Raw genomic sequence first — 14999 nt, 5'->3', positions numbered from 1 at the left:
GACCCTTTCAGGGGGAGCTGATCCAGCTCACTGTCCATTTAGGGGAAAAATGGGAAAAGGTGGTAGAAGATAGAAGCTTACAGCAGGGCCCTGTGTTGCTAGGGAGCAGACCTCTAAGGACAGGGCCCTGTGAGGTGGTGCAAGTGTTCTAAACGTGAGCTGGCAAGGCTACTCGATGACAGCCAGAAGTTGCAGACTGCAGCCAACTGTCACTGTTGGAACAGGAAAACCTCTTTCAGTTTGCTCTGTTGCCCCTATTGACAGAATGTAACAGGAAACCAGCTAGGCTTCTAGGAAATGTGGTTTTGAGAGTTGAGCACCAGGGGCACCTGGGTGGCTCAGTCAGTTAAGTGTTGGACTCTTGATTTCAGCTTAGGTCATGATCTCACAGTTGGTTCTCATGGGTTTGAGCCCGGACTTGGGCTCTACACTGACAGTGAGGAGCCTGCTTGGGATTCTGTCTTTCTCTCTCTCTGCCCCTCTCTTGCCCAATCTCTCTCGCTCTCTCTCAAAAATAAATAAGCATTAAAAAAAATAGGGGTGTCTGGGTGTCTCAGTCAGTTAAGCATCTGACTCTTGATTTCGGCTCAGGTCCTGATCTCACGGTTGGTGAGTTTGAGCCCCACATAGGGCTCTACACTAACAGCACAGAGTCTGCTTGGGATCCTCTCTGTCCCTCTCCCGCTTGTGCGTGCTTTCTCTTTCTCTCAAAATAAATAAATAAACTTTAAAAATATAATTAAGGGACACCTGGGTGGCTCAGTTGGTTGTCTGACTTCAGCTCACGTCATGATCTCATGGTTCAAGAGTTTGAGCCCCACATTGGGTTCTCTGCTGTCAGCACAGAGCCTGCTTTGGATCCTCTGTCCCCTTTCTCACTGCCCCTCCACCGCTCACTCTCTCTCTCTCCCTCCCTCTCTCTCTTTCTCTCAATAAATAAGTAAACTTTAAAAATATATTTAAAAAATAGGAAGAGTTTGAGCCCCAGCCTCACAGAGCTGAGAACAGAAGACTGCATCTGGAGTTGAGAGACAATTGCTTAATAACCAGAATTGCTGCAGACCTGGAGTAGAAGGCCCTAATTCCAATTCATTCTTTCTCCTAGGTACATTTTTTTGTGTTCCAACTCAAAACTAAGTGTTCATCAGGATTCTCCTTATTTTGGTGGACCCTGGACACTAATCTCTGCCTCTTTAGAGCACCACACCCCTAGTAGAAGAACTAGCCCAAAAGTTGGGCTCATCTCTAGGTTTCCACTTTCCTTGGATCCTCATCAAGTAATTTTGTAATATCTTGTTTAACTTTCTGATGTCTTCAGGAAGATCCTTTTTATATTTTGCCCAACATTTCCAGTTATCAGGAAGAGTATAACTCTGATTTACTTAGTCAACCAAAATCAGACATGTGAAATGGTGTTTATTTATTAATTCAATAACATTAAAAATCAATCATAGGGGCAGTTGGGTGGCTTAGTTGATTGAGCATCCAACTTCAGCTCAGGTCATGATTTCTCAGTTCATGGGTTCGAGTCCCACATCGGGCTCTGTGCTGACAGCTCAGAGCCTGGAGCCTGTTTCGGATTCTGTGTCTCCCTCTCTCTCTGCCTCTCTCCCCCCACCCAAAAATAAATAAACATTTAAAATAAATAAATAAATAATAAATAAACTTAAAAAATCAATTATAAACATTATGTTCCCTACTTTCACCTAAGACTATTACAGGAAACAGCTGTATGTGCAATACTTCTGAACTTTTGATAAAGTTTTGAATTAACAAATTCATCATTCACTATATTGTTTATATCACTTAAATGAAGACCTCCCCTGGCAAGTCAGCTTGGTATATGAGACCAGAATAAACATTCCCTCTCTTTCTCCCTCTCTTCTGAGATAGCCAAAGCTGAAGGCAGCAGGGTCAGACTTAGTCCTTAACCACTAGGCATGAGAAGGGAGCAGTGATGGACACGAGGCAGTAGTGGCCAGAGGTCAAGGCCCTTCTTCTGGCACCCAAAAGGGGAGGCCCACCTATCAGGGAGCCCAGGTGGGAGAACAGCTGACAGACACAGATACAGAAGGGGGCAATTCATATTTTAGTCTGTGTTATAGACCCCTTTCAGCCTGGTAGGACCTCATGCAGGCCTAGGAGGCCCAGACGCCACCCAGGTGCAGTTCTGAGATCAGTTTCCCCTGTGTCAGGGCTTTTTTTCTGCAGAAAACAATGAATTATACCGCTCAGGCCTCCAGCCATCCTGGAAACCGCCTTACCTTGAAGGAGGATTTCTGCCCCACATGAAGTCATGTCAGACCAAGTCCCCTCATGTTCTTAGCAGTAAGAATTTTTGTCCCACTGTTCTACACCTTTGAGGACCTTCCAGCTCCTCCCTTACAGACAGCCATCCTGTCGGAACTAGACCTTTGCTTGAGCTATTGGCCAACTTGGGATGCCCTCTCCATCTCCCTGCCCAATGCAGACCCCATCCTTTCCAGGCTCAGCTGCTGTGGTGCCTCCACTAATCTCTTACCAAACGGGCCAGCCCTCACCAGCACTACCCACAAAATCCCTCAGCCAGGATGACCATACTACAGAAAAACATGTGACATAAATTGACCAGGGAGTAATTTACCCCCTTTCCAAGATGGCTATAGTTAATTAATGTTTAGAATCTAGAGTCTTTTTTTTTTTAATTTTTTAATGTTTATTTTTGAGACACAGAGAGAGTAGGGGAGGGACAGAGAGAGAGGGAGACACAGAATCCGAAGCAGGCTCCAGGCTCTGCACTGTCAGCACAGAGCCCGACACAGGGCTTGAACCCACAAACCATGAGATAATGACCTGAGCTGAAGTCATACGTTTAACCAACTAAGCCACCTAGGAGCCCCTAGAATCTAGAGTCTTTTTTGTGTGTGCCCATATATTAACAAATGTACAGATGCAAATTTCAATACTAGTTACTAAAACAAAATGGTTTCCCATAATATTATTCTTTTTTAATTTTTTAAATATTTTTAAAAATGTTTATTTGTTTTTGAGAGACAGGGAGAAACAGAGCACGATCGGGACAGGGGCAGAGAGAGAGAGGGAGACACAGAATACCAAGCAGGCTCCAGGCTCCAAGCTGTCAACACAGAGCGAGACGCGGCGCTCGAACTCACGAACCGTGAGATCATGATCTGAGCCGAAGTCGGACGCTCAACCGATTGAGCCACCCAGGCGCCCCTCCCATATTATTCTTAAATTTCATTTTTATTAAAAAATGTATAAGGGCACCTGGGTGGCTCAGTCGGTTGAGCGTCACGCTCAATTTCCTCTCAGGTCAGGATGTCATGGGATCCAGCCCGGGGTAGGCCCTGCCCTGAGCACGGAGCCTGCTTGGGATCTCTCCCTCTCTCTTTGCCGCTCTCCCACTCGCGTGCTCTTGCGCGGCAGAAGCTGGTCTGGCCCCCTGGGGCGCCCTCTAGTTGAGGGTGGAGGTCTGTGTCGCCCCCTCTGGCCACGCTGCGCAGCTGCGTCGCGGATCCCTGCTCGTCTGGAGAAGCATTCTGCCTGCAGCCCCTCCTCACGACCGGTCACGTAAATCCGGTCGGGACCCCACCGTCGCCCTCTGCCCCTCGCGCCCCTCCTCTCGAGACCGGCCACTGCCTGCCCGGCCGACCCTGCGCAACATGAGGCCCCTGGGCCACGAGGGCCCCCACGCGCTTCGCTGGCGACCTCTGCTGCGTCTGCTGCTCCTGCTGTCTCTGCTGCAGAGGGCGGTAACCCGTGCCCAGACCACTCCTGGCACCCCCAGCGACCCGACCACACCCGGAGCCCCCAGCAATCCGACCACGGCCTTCTCTAGTTCCCCTACCACGCTGCTTACCTCCAGCACACCAAGTCTGAGGAAGCGCGCGCGCGCCCTGATGCGGGACTTCCCTCTCGTGGACGGGTGAGCAGGGGCAGTGCGGGGGCAGGTGGAGACTGAGGCCACACCTGGGTAGGGGAAGGGGTCCTCAGCATGCAGGGCTAGTGAGGAGGCTTCCTCACACCACCCCTGGATGAACTCTCTCCTCCATCAGCCAGGTCCCCTCCCCCCACTACCCTGTTCCTGGTGTACACTACAGGCCCCCACCCCTCCCCAAAGCTGCACCTCAGGAATTTTTCCATACTGTCTGTGTGGGGGGGGGGGGAGAGGGAGGGGGACAGGACATGCCCAGGTACTTTGACATGCCCTGTCTGACCTGAGTCCATGTTCTCCACTCTACCTTTGTCCTGATGCCCCCAGCCACAACCACTTGCCCCTGCTCCTGAGACAGCTTTTCCAGAACAGGCTACAAGACGTTAACCTGCGCAATTTCAGTTATGGCCAGACCAGCTTGGACAAGCTCAGGGATGGCCTCGTGGGTGCCCAGGTACTACAGGGATACACAGGGTGCCACGACATGGCTGCTGGGGAATGTCGGGGGCCACAGAAACCTGGGTAGGCAGGCCTCTCAGTGATTAGAATCGTAGAACACACAATGTGTCATCGCATGACTGCTGGGAATGTGGGGGCTCTGGAGGCCAAGACAGGCCAACCACATGGGTACCCAGGTTCTGTGGAGACACACAGAAAGTGACCAGAAAATCCCTGGTGAGTGTGGGGTTAGAGTTAGAGCCACAAAGGATATAGTGGATTGGCCTTGGGGCATTCACATAGCACATGGACAAACAGCAGACAATGATATTTCACAGTCCACAGTTTGGCTGCTGGCAGCAAGCTTAATAGGCATCAGGATACCATAGGGTCATGTAGTGTTTCGTTCTGGGCCAATGACCCAAATGAGCACCTTGGGGGCTGAGAAGGAGTGGCAGGCCAAGGACATTGGAGACCACTCTAATCTCATTCTGGACCCCCGGGGCCTACCTCTAGTTCTGGTCAGCCCAAGCCCCATGCCAGACACAGGACCAGGATGCTGTGCGCCTCACACTGGAGCAGATTGACCTCATTCGTCGCATGTGTGCCTCCTACTCTGAACTGGAGCTTGTGACCTCAGCCAAAGGTGGGCTGGCAAATGGGGAGATAGTTAGGGGCTCACTCTGATGGTTCTGGCCCTGGGCCCTGACCACTTGATTATCCATCCTCTTCTAGGTCTGAACAGCACTCAAAAGCTGGCCTGCCTCATTGGTGTGGAGGGTGGTCACTCACTGGACAGCAGCCTTTCTGTGCTGCGCAGTTTTTACCTGCTGGGAGTGCGCTTCCTGACACTTACCTTCACCTGCAACACGGCCTGGTGAGCATAGTGCCTAGCCACGGTGAAATGGTAGATGACATGGTGGGGCAACTGCCAGACAGGTGAGGACAGAGGGATCCACAAAAGGAGGCTGGACTCTCAACAGGTCCTTCACACTCCCAGAAAGCAGCTGGCCCAGGTCCTTACTCTATTCCAGGGGTAGTGGGGGGGGGGGGGGAGAGGGGGTGTGGATAGACAAACAGAGGGACTGCAGAGCCCCCAGGCTCTGATGCCCAGGATGTTGAGACTTTCTTTGAGACTGCCTTCTTCTGGCTGTCCCACAGGGCAGAAAGTTCCACCAAGTTTAAACACCACTTCTACACCAACGTCAGTGGGTTGACAAGCTTTGGTGAGGTGAGGATTCCTGTTCCATACCCTACCCCACCCATTCTCCACCTACAGATAGTGTACACGTGTGTGCATCCTTGACATCTCCCCCACCTCAAAAAACAAACTGTCTTTGCAGAAGGTGGTAGGGGAAATGAACCGCCTGGGCATGATGGTGGACTTGTCCTATGCGTCAGACACCTTGGTGCGGCAGGCACTGAAGGTGTCTAGGGCTCCCGTGATCTTCTCCCACTCAGCTTCCAGGGCTGTGTGCGACAATTTGCTGAATGTTCCTGATGACATTCTGCAACTTCTGGTGAGCAGCTACCTCAGCCCTCACACCCAGAGCTAGGCGCGTTTCATGCAAACATTCTTGACCTGAACAAAGCTACCAGTCCAGACCTCACCCTTGGACCCATGGCTGGTTAACCTTCCCCATCTCTGAAAATTGAGGCCAAATCAGCTCCACTCAGGCGCCCACAAACCCAGAGCTGAAACCTCTTCCAGCCCCTGAAGCCAGGACTGAGCACTGTCCTACTAGGCCCCCAGGGCACAGAGCAGGCCATCAGGCTTGAAGAGCCAAACTGAGGGGGCTGAGTGTTCATTTCTTTATCCTTCTAGAAGAAGAATGGTGGCATTGTGATGGTGACGCTGTCCATGGGGGTGCTACAGTGCAACCTGTTGGCTAATGTGTCCACCGTGGCAGGTGAGCCTCGCTTCAACTTCTTGTGCAGTTTGAGCCTGTGGCCATGGGGCCTTCAGGACAGCTCCAGCAGTGTAGCACACCTGTTGGGCAATGGGCAGACCTCTGACAACCCAGGAGAGGAGACATGGCTCTTCGCTGCCACCCAGATCTGGGGCCACAGTCAATGTTGATGGGTTTGGGGGAAGCAGCTGCCCCTGCCTCTGAATGTCTTTTGCTGTCACCTCTCTGGACAGGACAGATGGGTTCTCAAGGAACCCAGAGGCAGGGTGGCTTCTGGGCAGAAAAAATTCTAAAGAGACACAGTTCAGCCTGTAGTCACTTCAGAACTCACAATGGGCTGGGAGCTCCATGAAGTCAGCTGCCATGGCCTGGAGTGTTGTGGGCAGGAGAACTGGTCAGGACTGAGTTTCCCCAGACCAGGGCTGGTCCCAGGGCCTGACTCCAGTGTAGTGCTGCTCACACTAACCCCTGCCACCTAGATCACTTTGACCACATCAGAGCTGTCATTGGATCAGAGTTCATCGGGATTGGCGGGAATTATGATGGGTCTGGTCGGTGAGTATTTCCCTGGGGTTTCTCTTGAGCAGGGCACAGCAGGGAGTCCTTTAGTCTCTCCATTCCATGGTCCTCCTACCCTTCAGACCTCATCTACAGGCTCTGGTTTTCCAGCTCACTTGACGTCTCTCCACTCCCAGGGGCTGATTCCTGGGCTCTCCCTGTCCCTCCTGTGGCCTGGTGGACCCACTGCCACTCCAGATCGTCACATTAATTAAGTATTCCCCGACACCCCACCCCAGCAGAGCCCGTTTGCCTAGCACCTGCTGCAGTCCCAGCTCAGCAGATCTGTTGTAGGCCAGCCATCTGCTCAGGGGGTAGACACCACAGAAGCTCTGTCTTCAAGGAGCTTCCAAAGTGACATTCAGTAGCCTGGAGAATATGGCCTTCAATTTCACATGTGTGATTGGGGCTGGTGGGACACTGGGCCCTAGACCAGGATCAGGGCTCAGGTTCCACAGCTGGTGGCCCATGGCCACACAGGTTCCCTCAGGGACTAGAGGACGTGTCCAAATACCCAGTACTGATAGAGGAGTTGCTGAGTCGTGGCTGGAGTGAGGAAGAGCTCCAGGGTGTCCTTCGTGGAAACCTGCTGCGGGTCTTCAGACACGTGGAACAGGTATGCTGGGTTGGGCAAAAGGATGGTGCAGTGGTTAGAGTGGGTGAGAGAGGAGCTATGGGAGCCACTAACTGCTGACTCCCACCCCCAGGTGAGAGAGGAGAACAATGGACAGAACCCTGTGGAGGATGAGTTTCCAGACAGGCAGGTGGTCAGGTCTTGCCACTCCCACCTCCTATCTCAGCTTCAGAGTGAACACCTCGCCACACACCTGGAGGTGACCGAGTGGCCAACCAGTCAGGTCCTCCGGAGGCCCTCAAAAGCTTCCCCATACTTTGTTCTAAGTTTCTTGTTTGCTGCTACCTTCTCAGCCCTCATCCTGTAGTTCTGGTGAGCTGGCCAGTCTCCCAGAGGTCTCTGTGGCAAAGTCTCACAAAGTCCCCTTCCTAGTCATCCAGGCACAAGTGTATGCTGAGAATAAACATTTTGGGTATGGAGCCAAATGTGAAAGTCCTTCCTTCTCCCTGGGGAGCAGGGGAGTGGGGTCTGGTGGGCTCTTGGTTGGTGAGGGGTCTTGTAGGTCTCACCTCAGTTTCTCAAGTGAGTGGCCTCCAACTTTGTCTCTTTTGGGAAGGGCAGAGGCATCTTACCATGTTATTATGATAAAAGCCTGAGCCCACAAAAGAGCACAAAGAAATCTAGTTCAAGTGTGGTATCTATCCCATCATGGAGTGTAACAATGGGTGGGTTACCAGTCTCTGAAAGGTTTACGTTTGTTTGTTTGTTTGTTTGTTTGTTTGTTTGTTTGTTTGTTTTTAAGAAGCTGAACCTAGAGGGTGCCTGGGTAACTCAGTGGGCTAAGTGTCAGACTCGATTTTGGCTCAGGTCATGATCTTGTGGTTTATAGGTTCAAGCCCCACATCAGGCTCCACATGAGGAGTCTGCTTGGGATTCTCTCCCTCCCTCCCTCTCTCCTTGCCCCTTCCTCTCTCTCTCTGTCTCTCTCTCATGCCCCTTCCCCCCTCTCAAAAATAAATTAATTTTTTAAAAATTTAAAAAGAGTGAAAGAGCAAGCCAAAGAGTAAATTTTCAACGTATATAATTGACGAAAGGCATATATCCAGAGGCAGACAACCCCATATAAAAATGGAGAAGATATTTGAATAGGAACTTTACAAGAATGGATATTCAATTGGCCAATAAGATGAAAAGATAGTCAACCTTATTAGCCATTAAAGAAATGCAAAATAAAACTCATAGTAACGACAACTAAAATTTAACAGGTGAACAATACCAAGTGTTAGCAATGATATGGAGCAAGGAGCGTACCCTGCTGGTGGCTGATTCAACTGATAAACACTGCTTTGGAAGACAGTTTGATATTTTTTTTTTTTTACTAAAGTTGAAGACATATACCCAAGGACAGTTACACACAACGTGCAAGAATCTCTCAAAGTAATGTTGAGTGAAAGGAGCCAGTACAAAATAATATATATTATGTCATTCCATTTATATAAAGTACAAGCAAAACTGATCTATACCATTACAGTCAGTTTTCGGGGAGGTATTGCCTGGAAGGGGGCATGAAGAAGAGCTTCTGGGTTTCTGGTAAAGTGCTGTATCTTGGGTCCTGGTTGCATGGGCGTGTTCATTTTGTGAACATTTCAGCATGCTGTATACACTTATGTGAACTTTTCTGTATGGATATTTTTTTCTCAATGAAAAGTTTTTTAAAAAACTGGGGCCCCTGGATGGCCCCTGGTAGAGCAGGCAACTCTTGATCTTGGGGTTGGAGTAGAGCCTTCTGAAAAAACAAAACAAAACCCAGAAAAGACTAAACTTAATGTTCAGGGATGCATGATCAGGTTGAGACTTTAAATAAGGAAACAAGAGGGCACCTGGGGGTTCAGTCATTAAGCTCTGACTTCAGTTCAGGTCATGATGTCATGATTCAGGAGTTTGAGTCCCACATTGGGTGAGCTTGAGCCTTGCTTCCAGTAAAACACAAGCCCTGCTTCTCCCTCCCTCCCTCTCTCTCTCTCTGTCTCCCCCACTGCCTCTCCTGGGATTCTCTCTCTATCTCTGCCCCTTACTCACTCGCACCCTCACTCTCATAAATAAATAAATAAATAAGAAAACAAGAAGTGGTATCATCAAACTCAGATACTTAGAAAATGCCTGACTTACACAATGTTATGTGTCAATTGCATCTCCATTTAAAAAAACAAAGACTAAAAAAAAAAAAAAAAAGTGTCTGTGGTTGGTGGGGAGAGATGGGGTGGCAATTGGAGGAGGCATTAAGGAACTTCTGGAGTTCTGGCAATGTCCATACCTTGCCTGGGATGGTGGTTATTTAGGGGTGCACTTTGTGGTAATACACTGAGCTGCCAGGTGGGCTGAAGAGTCAGCTCCCCAACTTCTGTCCTCACACTCCCATTCCCCAATTCTGTTCTCCCAGCAATCACTCAGCACTTTTAACTGTTGATATTTACTGGTATTTTCCTCCATATTTCTAAATAATGTATTTAATTGCCAGCTGTTTATTTGTTTTCAGTTTATTTATTTGAGAGAGAGAGAGAGACAGAGCATGCACATGAGCAGAGGAGGGGGAAAGAGGGAGAATCCCAAGCAAGCTCTGTGCCCAACAGAAGAGCCCAACGTGGGTGGGGGCTCAAACCCACAAACTGCAAACGCATCACCTAAGCCAAAACCAAGAGTCGAACAGGCTCAACTAACTGAGCCACGCAGTCATCCCAAATGCCAGCTCTTTAGACATACATTTTAGATATTATTTATTGACTCAGTAATTTGAAAAGTGAGGATTTTGTTTTTATTTTCTTAACCCTTTTTAAAGTTTATTTTGAGAGAGAGATCATGGAGGAGAGTCAGAGAGAGAAGGAAAGGGAGAATCCCAAGCAGGCTTCACACTGTCAGCATGGAGCCCAATGTGGAGCTCGAACCCACGAACCATGAGGTCATGACCTGAGCTGAAACCTAGAGTCAAGACGCTTAACCTACTGAGCCACCCAGGTGCCCCCCAAAATGAGGACTTATAGCTCTCACTCCCCCTCTCTCCTCCTATCATCCTCTAAATATTAGAATTATTTGGTTAATTACATCTTGGATTTTTTGTTTGTTTTTAAACAAGCTTACTGAGATAAAATTGATATACCACACAATTCACCCATTTGAAGTGTACAGTTCAAGGGCACCTGGGTGGCTCAGTCAGTTAAGTGTCCAACTCTTGGTTTCAGCTCAGGTCATAATATCACAGCTCATGGGTTCAAGCCCCGCACTGGCTCTGCACTGCATGGAATTCTTTCTCTCTCCCTCTCTCTCTGTCCCTCCCCTGCTCACATGATCTCTCTATTTCTCTCTCAAAATAAGTAAATAATTAAAAAAATAAAGTGTACAGTTCAATGGTTTTCGTATATCACATTATTTTTTTAATTGTAAAAGATATGTAATAATTTGCCATTTTAACCATCTTCAAGTGCACAAACCAGTGGGCTTAAAAACACTCACAAATGTTGAACAAACATCATGGTATTTCCAAAACTTGGTCATTATCTCAAACAATGTAATGTAATTATTAAGCAATACCTTCCCGTTTCCCCTCACCTCAGCCCCTGGTAACCTCTATTCTTTTTTCAGTCTCTATGAATTTGTCTATTCTAGATAACTTATATACAGCATTTGTCCTTTTGCATCCAGCTTATTTTATTTAACAAAATGTCTTCAAGGTTCATCTACCTTGTAGCATATATCAGACTTTATTCCTTTTTATGGCTGAATAATATTCCATTGTAGGTATAGATCACAGTTTGTTATCTATACATCTGGTGATGAAAACCAAGGTTGCTTCCACCTTTCAGATGCACAATGAACACTGGTATACAGATACCTGTTCAAGTCCCTGCTTTCAATTCCTTTGTTTTTTGGGTTTTTTTTTTTAAGTTTCTTTCTTTATTTTTGAGAGAGAGAGAGAGAGAGGGAGGGAGTGCAAGTGAGCAGGGGAGGGGAAGAGAGAGAGAGGAGGACAGAGAATCTGAAGTGTGCTCTGAGATGACCACGAAGAGCCTGATATGGAGCTCGAACTCACGAACCATGAGATCATGACCTGAGCCAAAGTCAAATGCTGAAACAACTGAGCCACCCAAGCACCCCTGTGTCTGGCTTCTTACATTTAGTGTGTTTTCAAGGTTTGTTCATGCTGTAGATTTTCTCCATTTTTCATTTTACTCTTTTTCTGGGGTTCCTGTTGTGCAGATATCCTATTTCCATCCTCCATCTTTGTTTTCCCTTTCATTGTTTTCTCTTTCTTCTTTTGGGACGATTGCTTAATTTGGTCTTTCCAATTTATTAATTCATTCTGAATTACAAATTTTTTTCAAATATTATTATGGTAACTTTAATACATGGTCCCATATTTCTTTGATACTTCTCCCATCCAGAGATGGGTTCAGTGCCTCTCCACCCTCTCTTGAATCTGGGCTTGGTTATTGCTTGAGCAGTAAAATACAGCAGAAATGATGTTGGGCCTGTTTCCAGGCCAAGACCTAGAGAAACTGTCAGTTTCTACTCCCTGCTTCTTGGGGTGCTTATTCATGAACTGCAGCCACTATACCATGAGGAAACCAAGCAGCCCGTGGAGAGGTACACATGTTGGGTACCCAATCCCCTGATCCACAGCCCCACTGAGCTCTTAGCCTACAGCCAGTAACAACTTGCTAGCTGTGTGAATGAGTCATCATGGAAATGGATCTTCTGGTTCCAGCTGATGCCATGTAGAGTAGAGCGGAACTTTACTCAGCCAGCAGGTTTGTGAACAAATGTTTTTGTTGATTGTTATTTTATTTTTTAAAAAAAAATTTTTAACGTTTTTTTAAATTTATTTTTGAGAAAGAGAGAGACAGAGCATGAACGGGGGAGGGGCAGAGAGAGAGGGAGACACAGAATCAGAAGCAGGCTCCAGGCTCTGAGCCATTAGCCCAGAGCCCGACGTGGGGCTCGAACTCACGGACCGCGAGATCGTGACCTGAGCCGAAGTCGGAAGCTCAACCGACTGAGCTACCCAGGCGCCCCGTGTTGATTGTTATTTTAAACCATTGTTATTTTGGGGTAATTTGTTATGTAGCAATAGACCCCTGGAACAATTATATTTTTTCATATCTTGTATTCCTTCTTGAGCTTTTCAATATTTTCTGGTTTTGTATTGCTAATATTTTACCTTATCTTTTTGTAATGTTTATTAAGCTAATTTGGAATTTTTGTTGCATGTGTTCTAATAATTTTCCTGATAGATGTATTCTTTATATATATATTATATATATGCATATAATATATATACATATATATAATATATATTATATATATACATATATATAATATATATATATATAGTTTTGGCAGTTTAAGTGTTCTTTTTTTAATTTTTTTAACATTTATTATTTATTTTTGAGAGAGAGAGACAGAGCACAAGTGAGGGAGGAACAGAGAGAGGGAGACACAGAATCCGAAGCAGGCTCCAGACTCTGAGCTGTCAGAACAAAGTCTGACACGGGGCTTGAACCCATGAACTGTGAGATTATGACCTGAGCTGAAGTCAGACACTTAGCCAACTGAGCCACCCAGGCGCCCCTAAATGTGTTCTTTACATGTGAATAGGCAATTGATTTTTTAAAAATGTTTATTTATTTATTTTGAGACGGAGAGCACACAAGAGAGAGTGGAAGCCGGAGAGGGGCAGAGGGAGAGGGAGAGAGAGAATCCCAAGCAGGCTCTGAACTGTCAGTGAAGAGCCTGATGTGGGGATCCATCCCATGACCATGAGATCATGACCTGAACCGAAACCAATAGTCATCACTTAATTGACTGAGCCATGCAGGCATCCCATAGTTCTCTTTTGAAGTGTCTGTGCCCCTCAAATATTTTTCTTTTTGCCTGCATGTACCCTGATGTTACAATCTACTTGGTCAGTCAGTAGTAACCGGGGGAAGTTGTATCCTAGCCACAAGCTCTCTCAGAGTCTAAGGTTGTCAGTTGGGCTGCAGTGACCTATCTCCTTCACACAGTACCTGACCCCACCCCTGAGGTGAGGCTGCATGTGAGGGTGCAGTGGGAGCTTTAGGAACTTTTGCAGAGCATTAGGGAAGATGGGAAGGAGGGGGCACTTATTCATTCTTTATTCAAAAGATGTGTTGGGACAAGGGACTGAGAATACCAAGGCAGCAATACCGAAAAGGTCCTGTCCCTGTGAAGTCTACAGTCTAGTGGGCATGAAAAATGTTAATCAAAGATCCCCACCAACACATTTCCCCCTGCAGTGGGGACTGTGAAGGAAAAGTGCTTAAGGACAGCCCAATCCAGTGGAGGATGAGGTGGGGTGGATGGATGTGGGTCAGGGAAGTCTTTGGGGGAGGAGGTGGTACTCCAGGATGAGACCTACCCTAATAGCAAGGAGCTTGGTTAGTGAGGGTGGGGGCAGAGGGTAGAAAGGCACTCTGTCAGAGTGAAGAACAGGTAATGCGCGGAAAGATGAGTTTGGGGAAGTGAAAGAGGCCAGAAGGCTGGAACTCCTTCTGTTGGAGGAGCCACTTGGAACAGGGCCTTGTGGGCCAAGAGAAGAACATGGGCGTTCTCTTCAGAAGAGGTGCCGCTACCATGAGCAGTGGGAGAGAACAGGGAGTCCATCTGGAAGGCTGCTACTGTGGACAGCTGAAGGTGGCGTGAAGGACAGGAGGTCAAGTCAACAGGCCCTGGCCGGGTGACTGTGGGGTAAGTGTCAGAATGGTGGTCAGCTTGGAAGTCCTCCTACAGGACCCAGTGACTTTCCTCATTCCATCCCAGAACTAAGGCTGAGAGGAGACGGTAGTCAGAGTCTGAGTTCTGTTGGGAGATACCACTGATTCTTCCGCTATGTTCTAAAGCTCTCTGAGCCATAAAAGAGAGGGAAAAAAGCAGATAAACAAGTCAGATGGGCTTGGGAGTTTTCTGATAGAGAAAGAAATAACTGAAAGGATAGCCTAGAGAGATAAAGGATGTTAAAGTAAAGCCAATGAGGATAAGTTATCTGAAGCAGGGGAGTGAAAAGTGAAAGAAAAGTTAAGAGTGAATAAGTAAACGACTTGGTAAAGGAATCCCCAGGAGGTGAGACAGTAAAAGAAAATTAAAATTAAGATGAAAGAACTTGGCTAAAGAACATAGTGTAGTGTTCCAAAGGGGCAAACGGGCCACCGAGGAGGCGGGTGGGTGTCCTTCCCACCAAGGAGGCAGCAGCTTCTGGGGAAGGGGCATGAAATTCCCAGCCACCTTCAGGGAGAGAGTGCAGTGAGGGGCACGGGAAAGGGACGGCATCTTCAAGGGGGTTCGGTTTACAGGGACATGGAGGACAGGTGGGAGACAGAGATCATGGAAATGGGGAGGGAATACCTTGGAATGGCAGGAGGCCCTGGGCAAGACTGGGATGGTCTGTGTGGTCCTGCGCGCCGGTCCTGCCTCCTCTTTCCCGTCCCTAAGTAACAGAAATGTCGCTGGATGCTTGCTAGGGCAAGCATCTTGCAGAGAGTGCAGAGCCAGTGCACCCAGCGCCCTATCTCACGGA

At 47.8% G+C, this 14999-nt stretch overlaps 1 protein-coding gene across 3 annotated transcripts; it reads left to right on the top strand.

The window, feature by feature from the left end:
• Positions 1-3478: 3478 nt before the first annotated feature.
• DPEP3 (dipeptidase 3) lies at positions 3479-7893 on the top strand. Of its 3 annotated transcripts, none has more exons than XM_042918696.1 (10): positions 3479-3925; positions 4262-4388; positions 4889-5018; positions 5108-5249; positions 5534-5603; positions 5716-5892; positions 6198-6282; positions 6762-6837; positions 7321-7456; positions 7548-7893. In XM_042918696.1, exons 1-10 carry the CDS (start codon positions 3663-3665, stop codon positions 7779-7781), a joined length of 1440 nt encoding a protein of 479 aa, XP_042774630.1. In that variant the 5' UTR covers positions 3479-3662; the 3' UTR covers positions 7782-7893. The 3 variants fall into 3 exon arrangements, 2 of the variants coding, with proteins under 2 accessions (XP_042774630.1, XP_042774629.1); XR_006197101.1 differs by having other exon boundaries at positions 3569-3925; positions 7299-7456; positions 7548-7638; XM_042918695.1 differs by lacking the exon at positions 5716-5892 and having other exon boundaries at positions 3569-3925.
• The last annotated feature ends 7106 nt before the right edge of the window (positions 7894-14999 follow it).

This window comes from Panthera leo, chromosome E2 (assembly GCF_018350215.1).
Source record: "Panthera leo isolate Ple1 chromosome E2, P.leo_Ple1_pat1.1, whole genome shotgun sequence".
NCBI lineage: Eukaryota > Metazoa > Chordata > Mammalia > Carnivora > Felidae > Panthera > Panthera leo.
This window is presented reverse-complemented; position numbering and strand designations above follow the sequence as displayed.

What these genes read in the sequence shown, in the direction of transcription:
- DPEP3 (XM_042918696.1), top strand. Translation starts at nt 3,663, where the DNA reads ATGAGGCCCCTGGGCCACGAGGGCCCCCACGCGCTTCGCTGGCGACCT. An exon ending in GCTTGTGACCTCAGCCAAAG is followed by an intron (nt 5,019 to 5,107) that starts GTGGGCTGGCAA and finishes ATCCTCTTCTAG; the next exon opens with GTCTGAACAGCACTCAAAAG. An exon ending in TCTTCAGACACGTGGAACAG is followed by an intron (nt 7,457 to 7,547) that starts GTATGCTGGGTT and finishes TCCCACCCCCAG; the next exon opens with GTGAGAGAGGAGAACAATGG.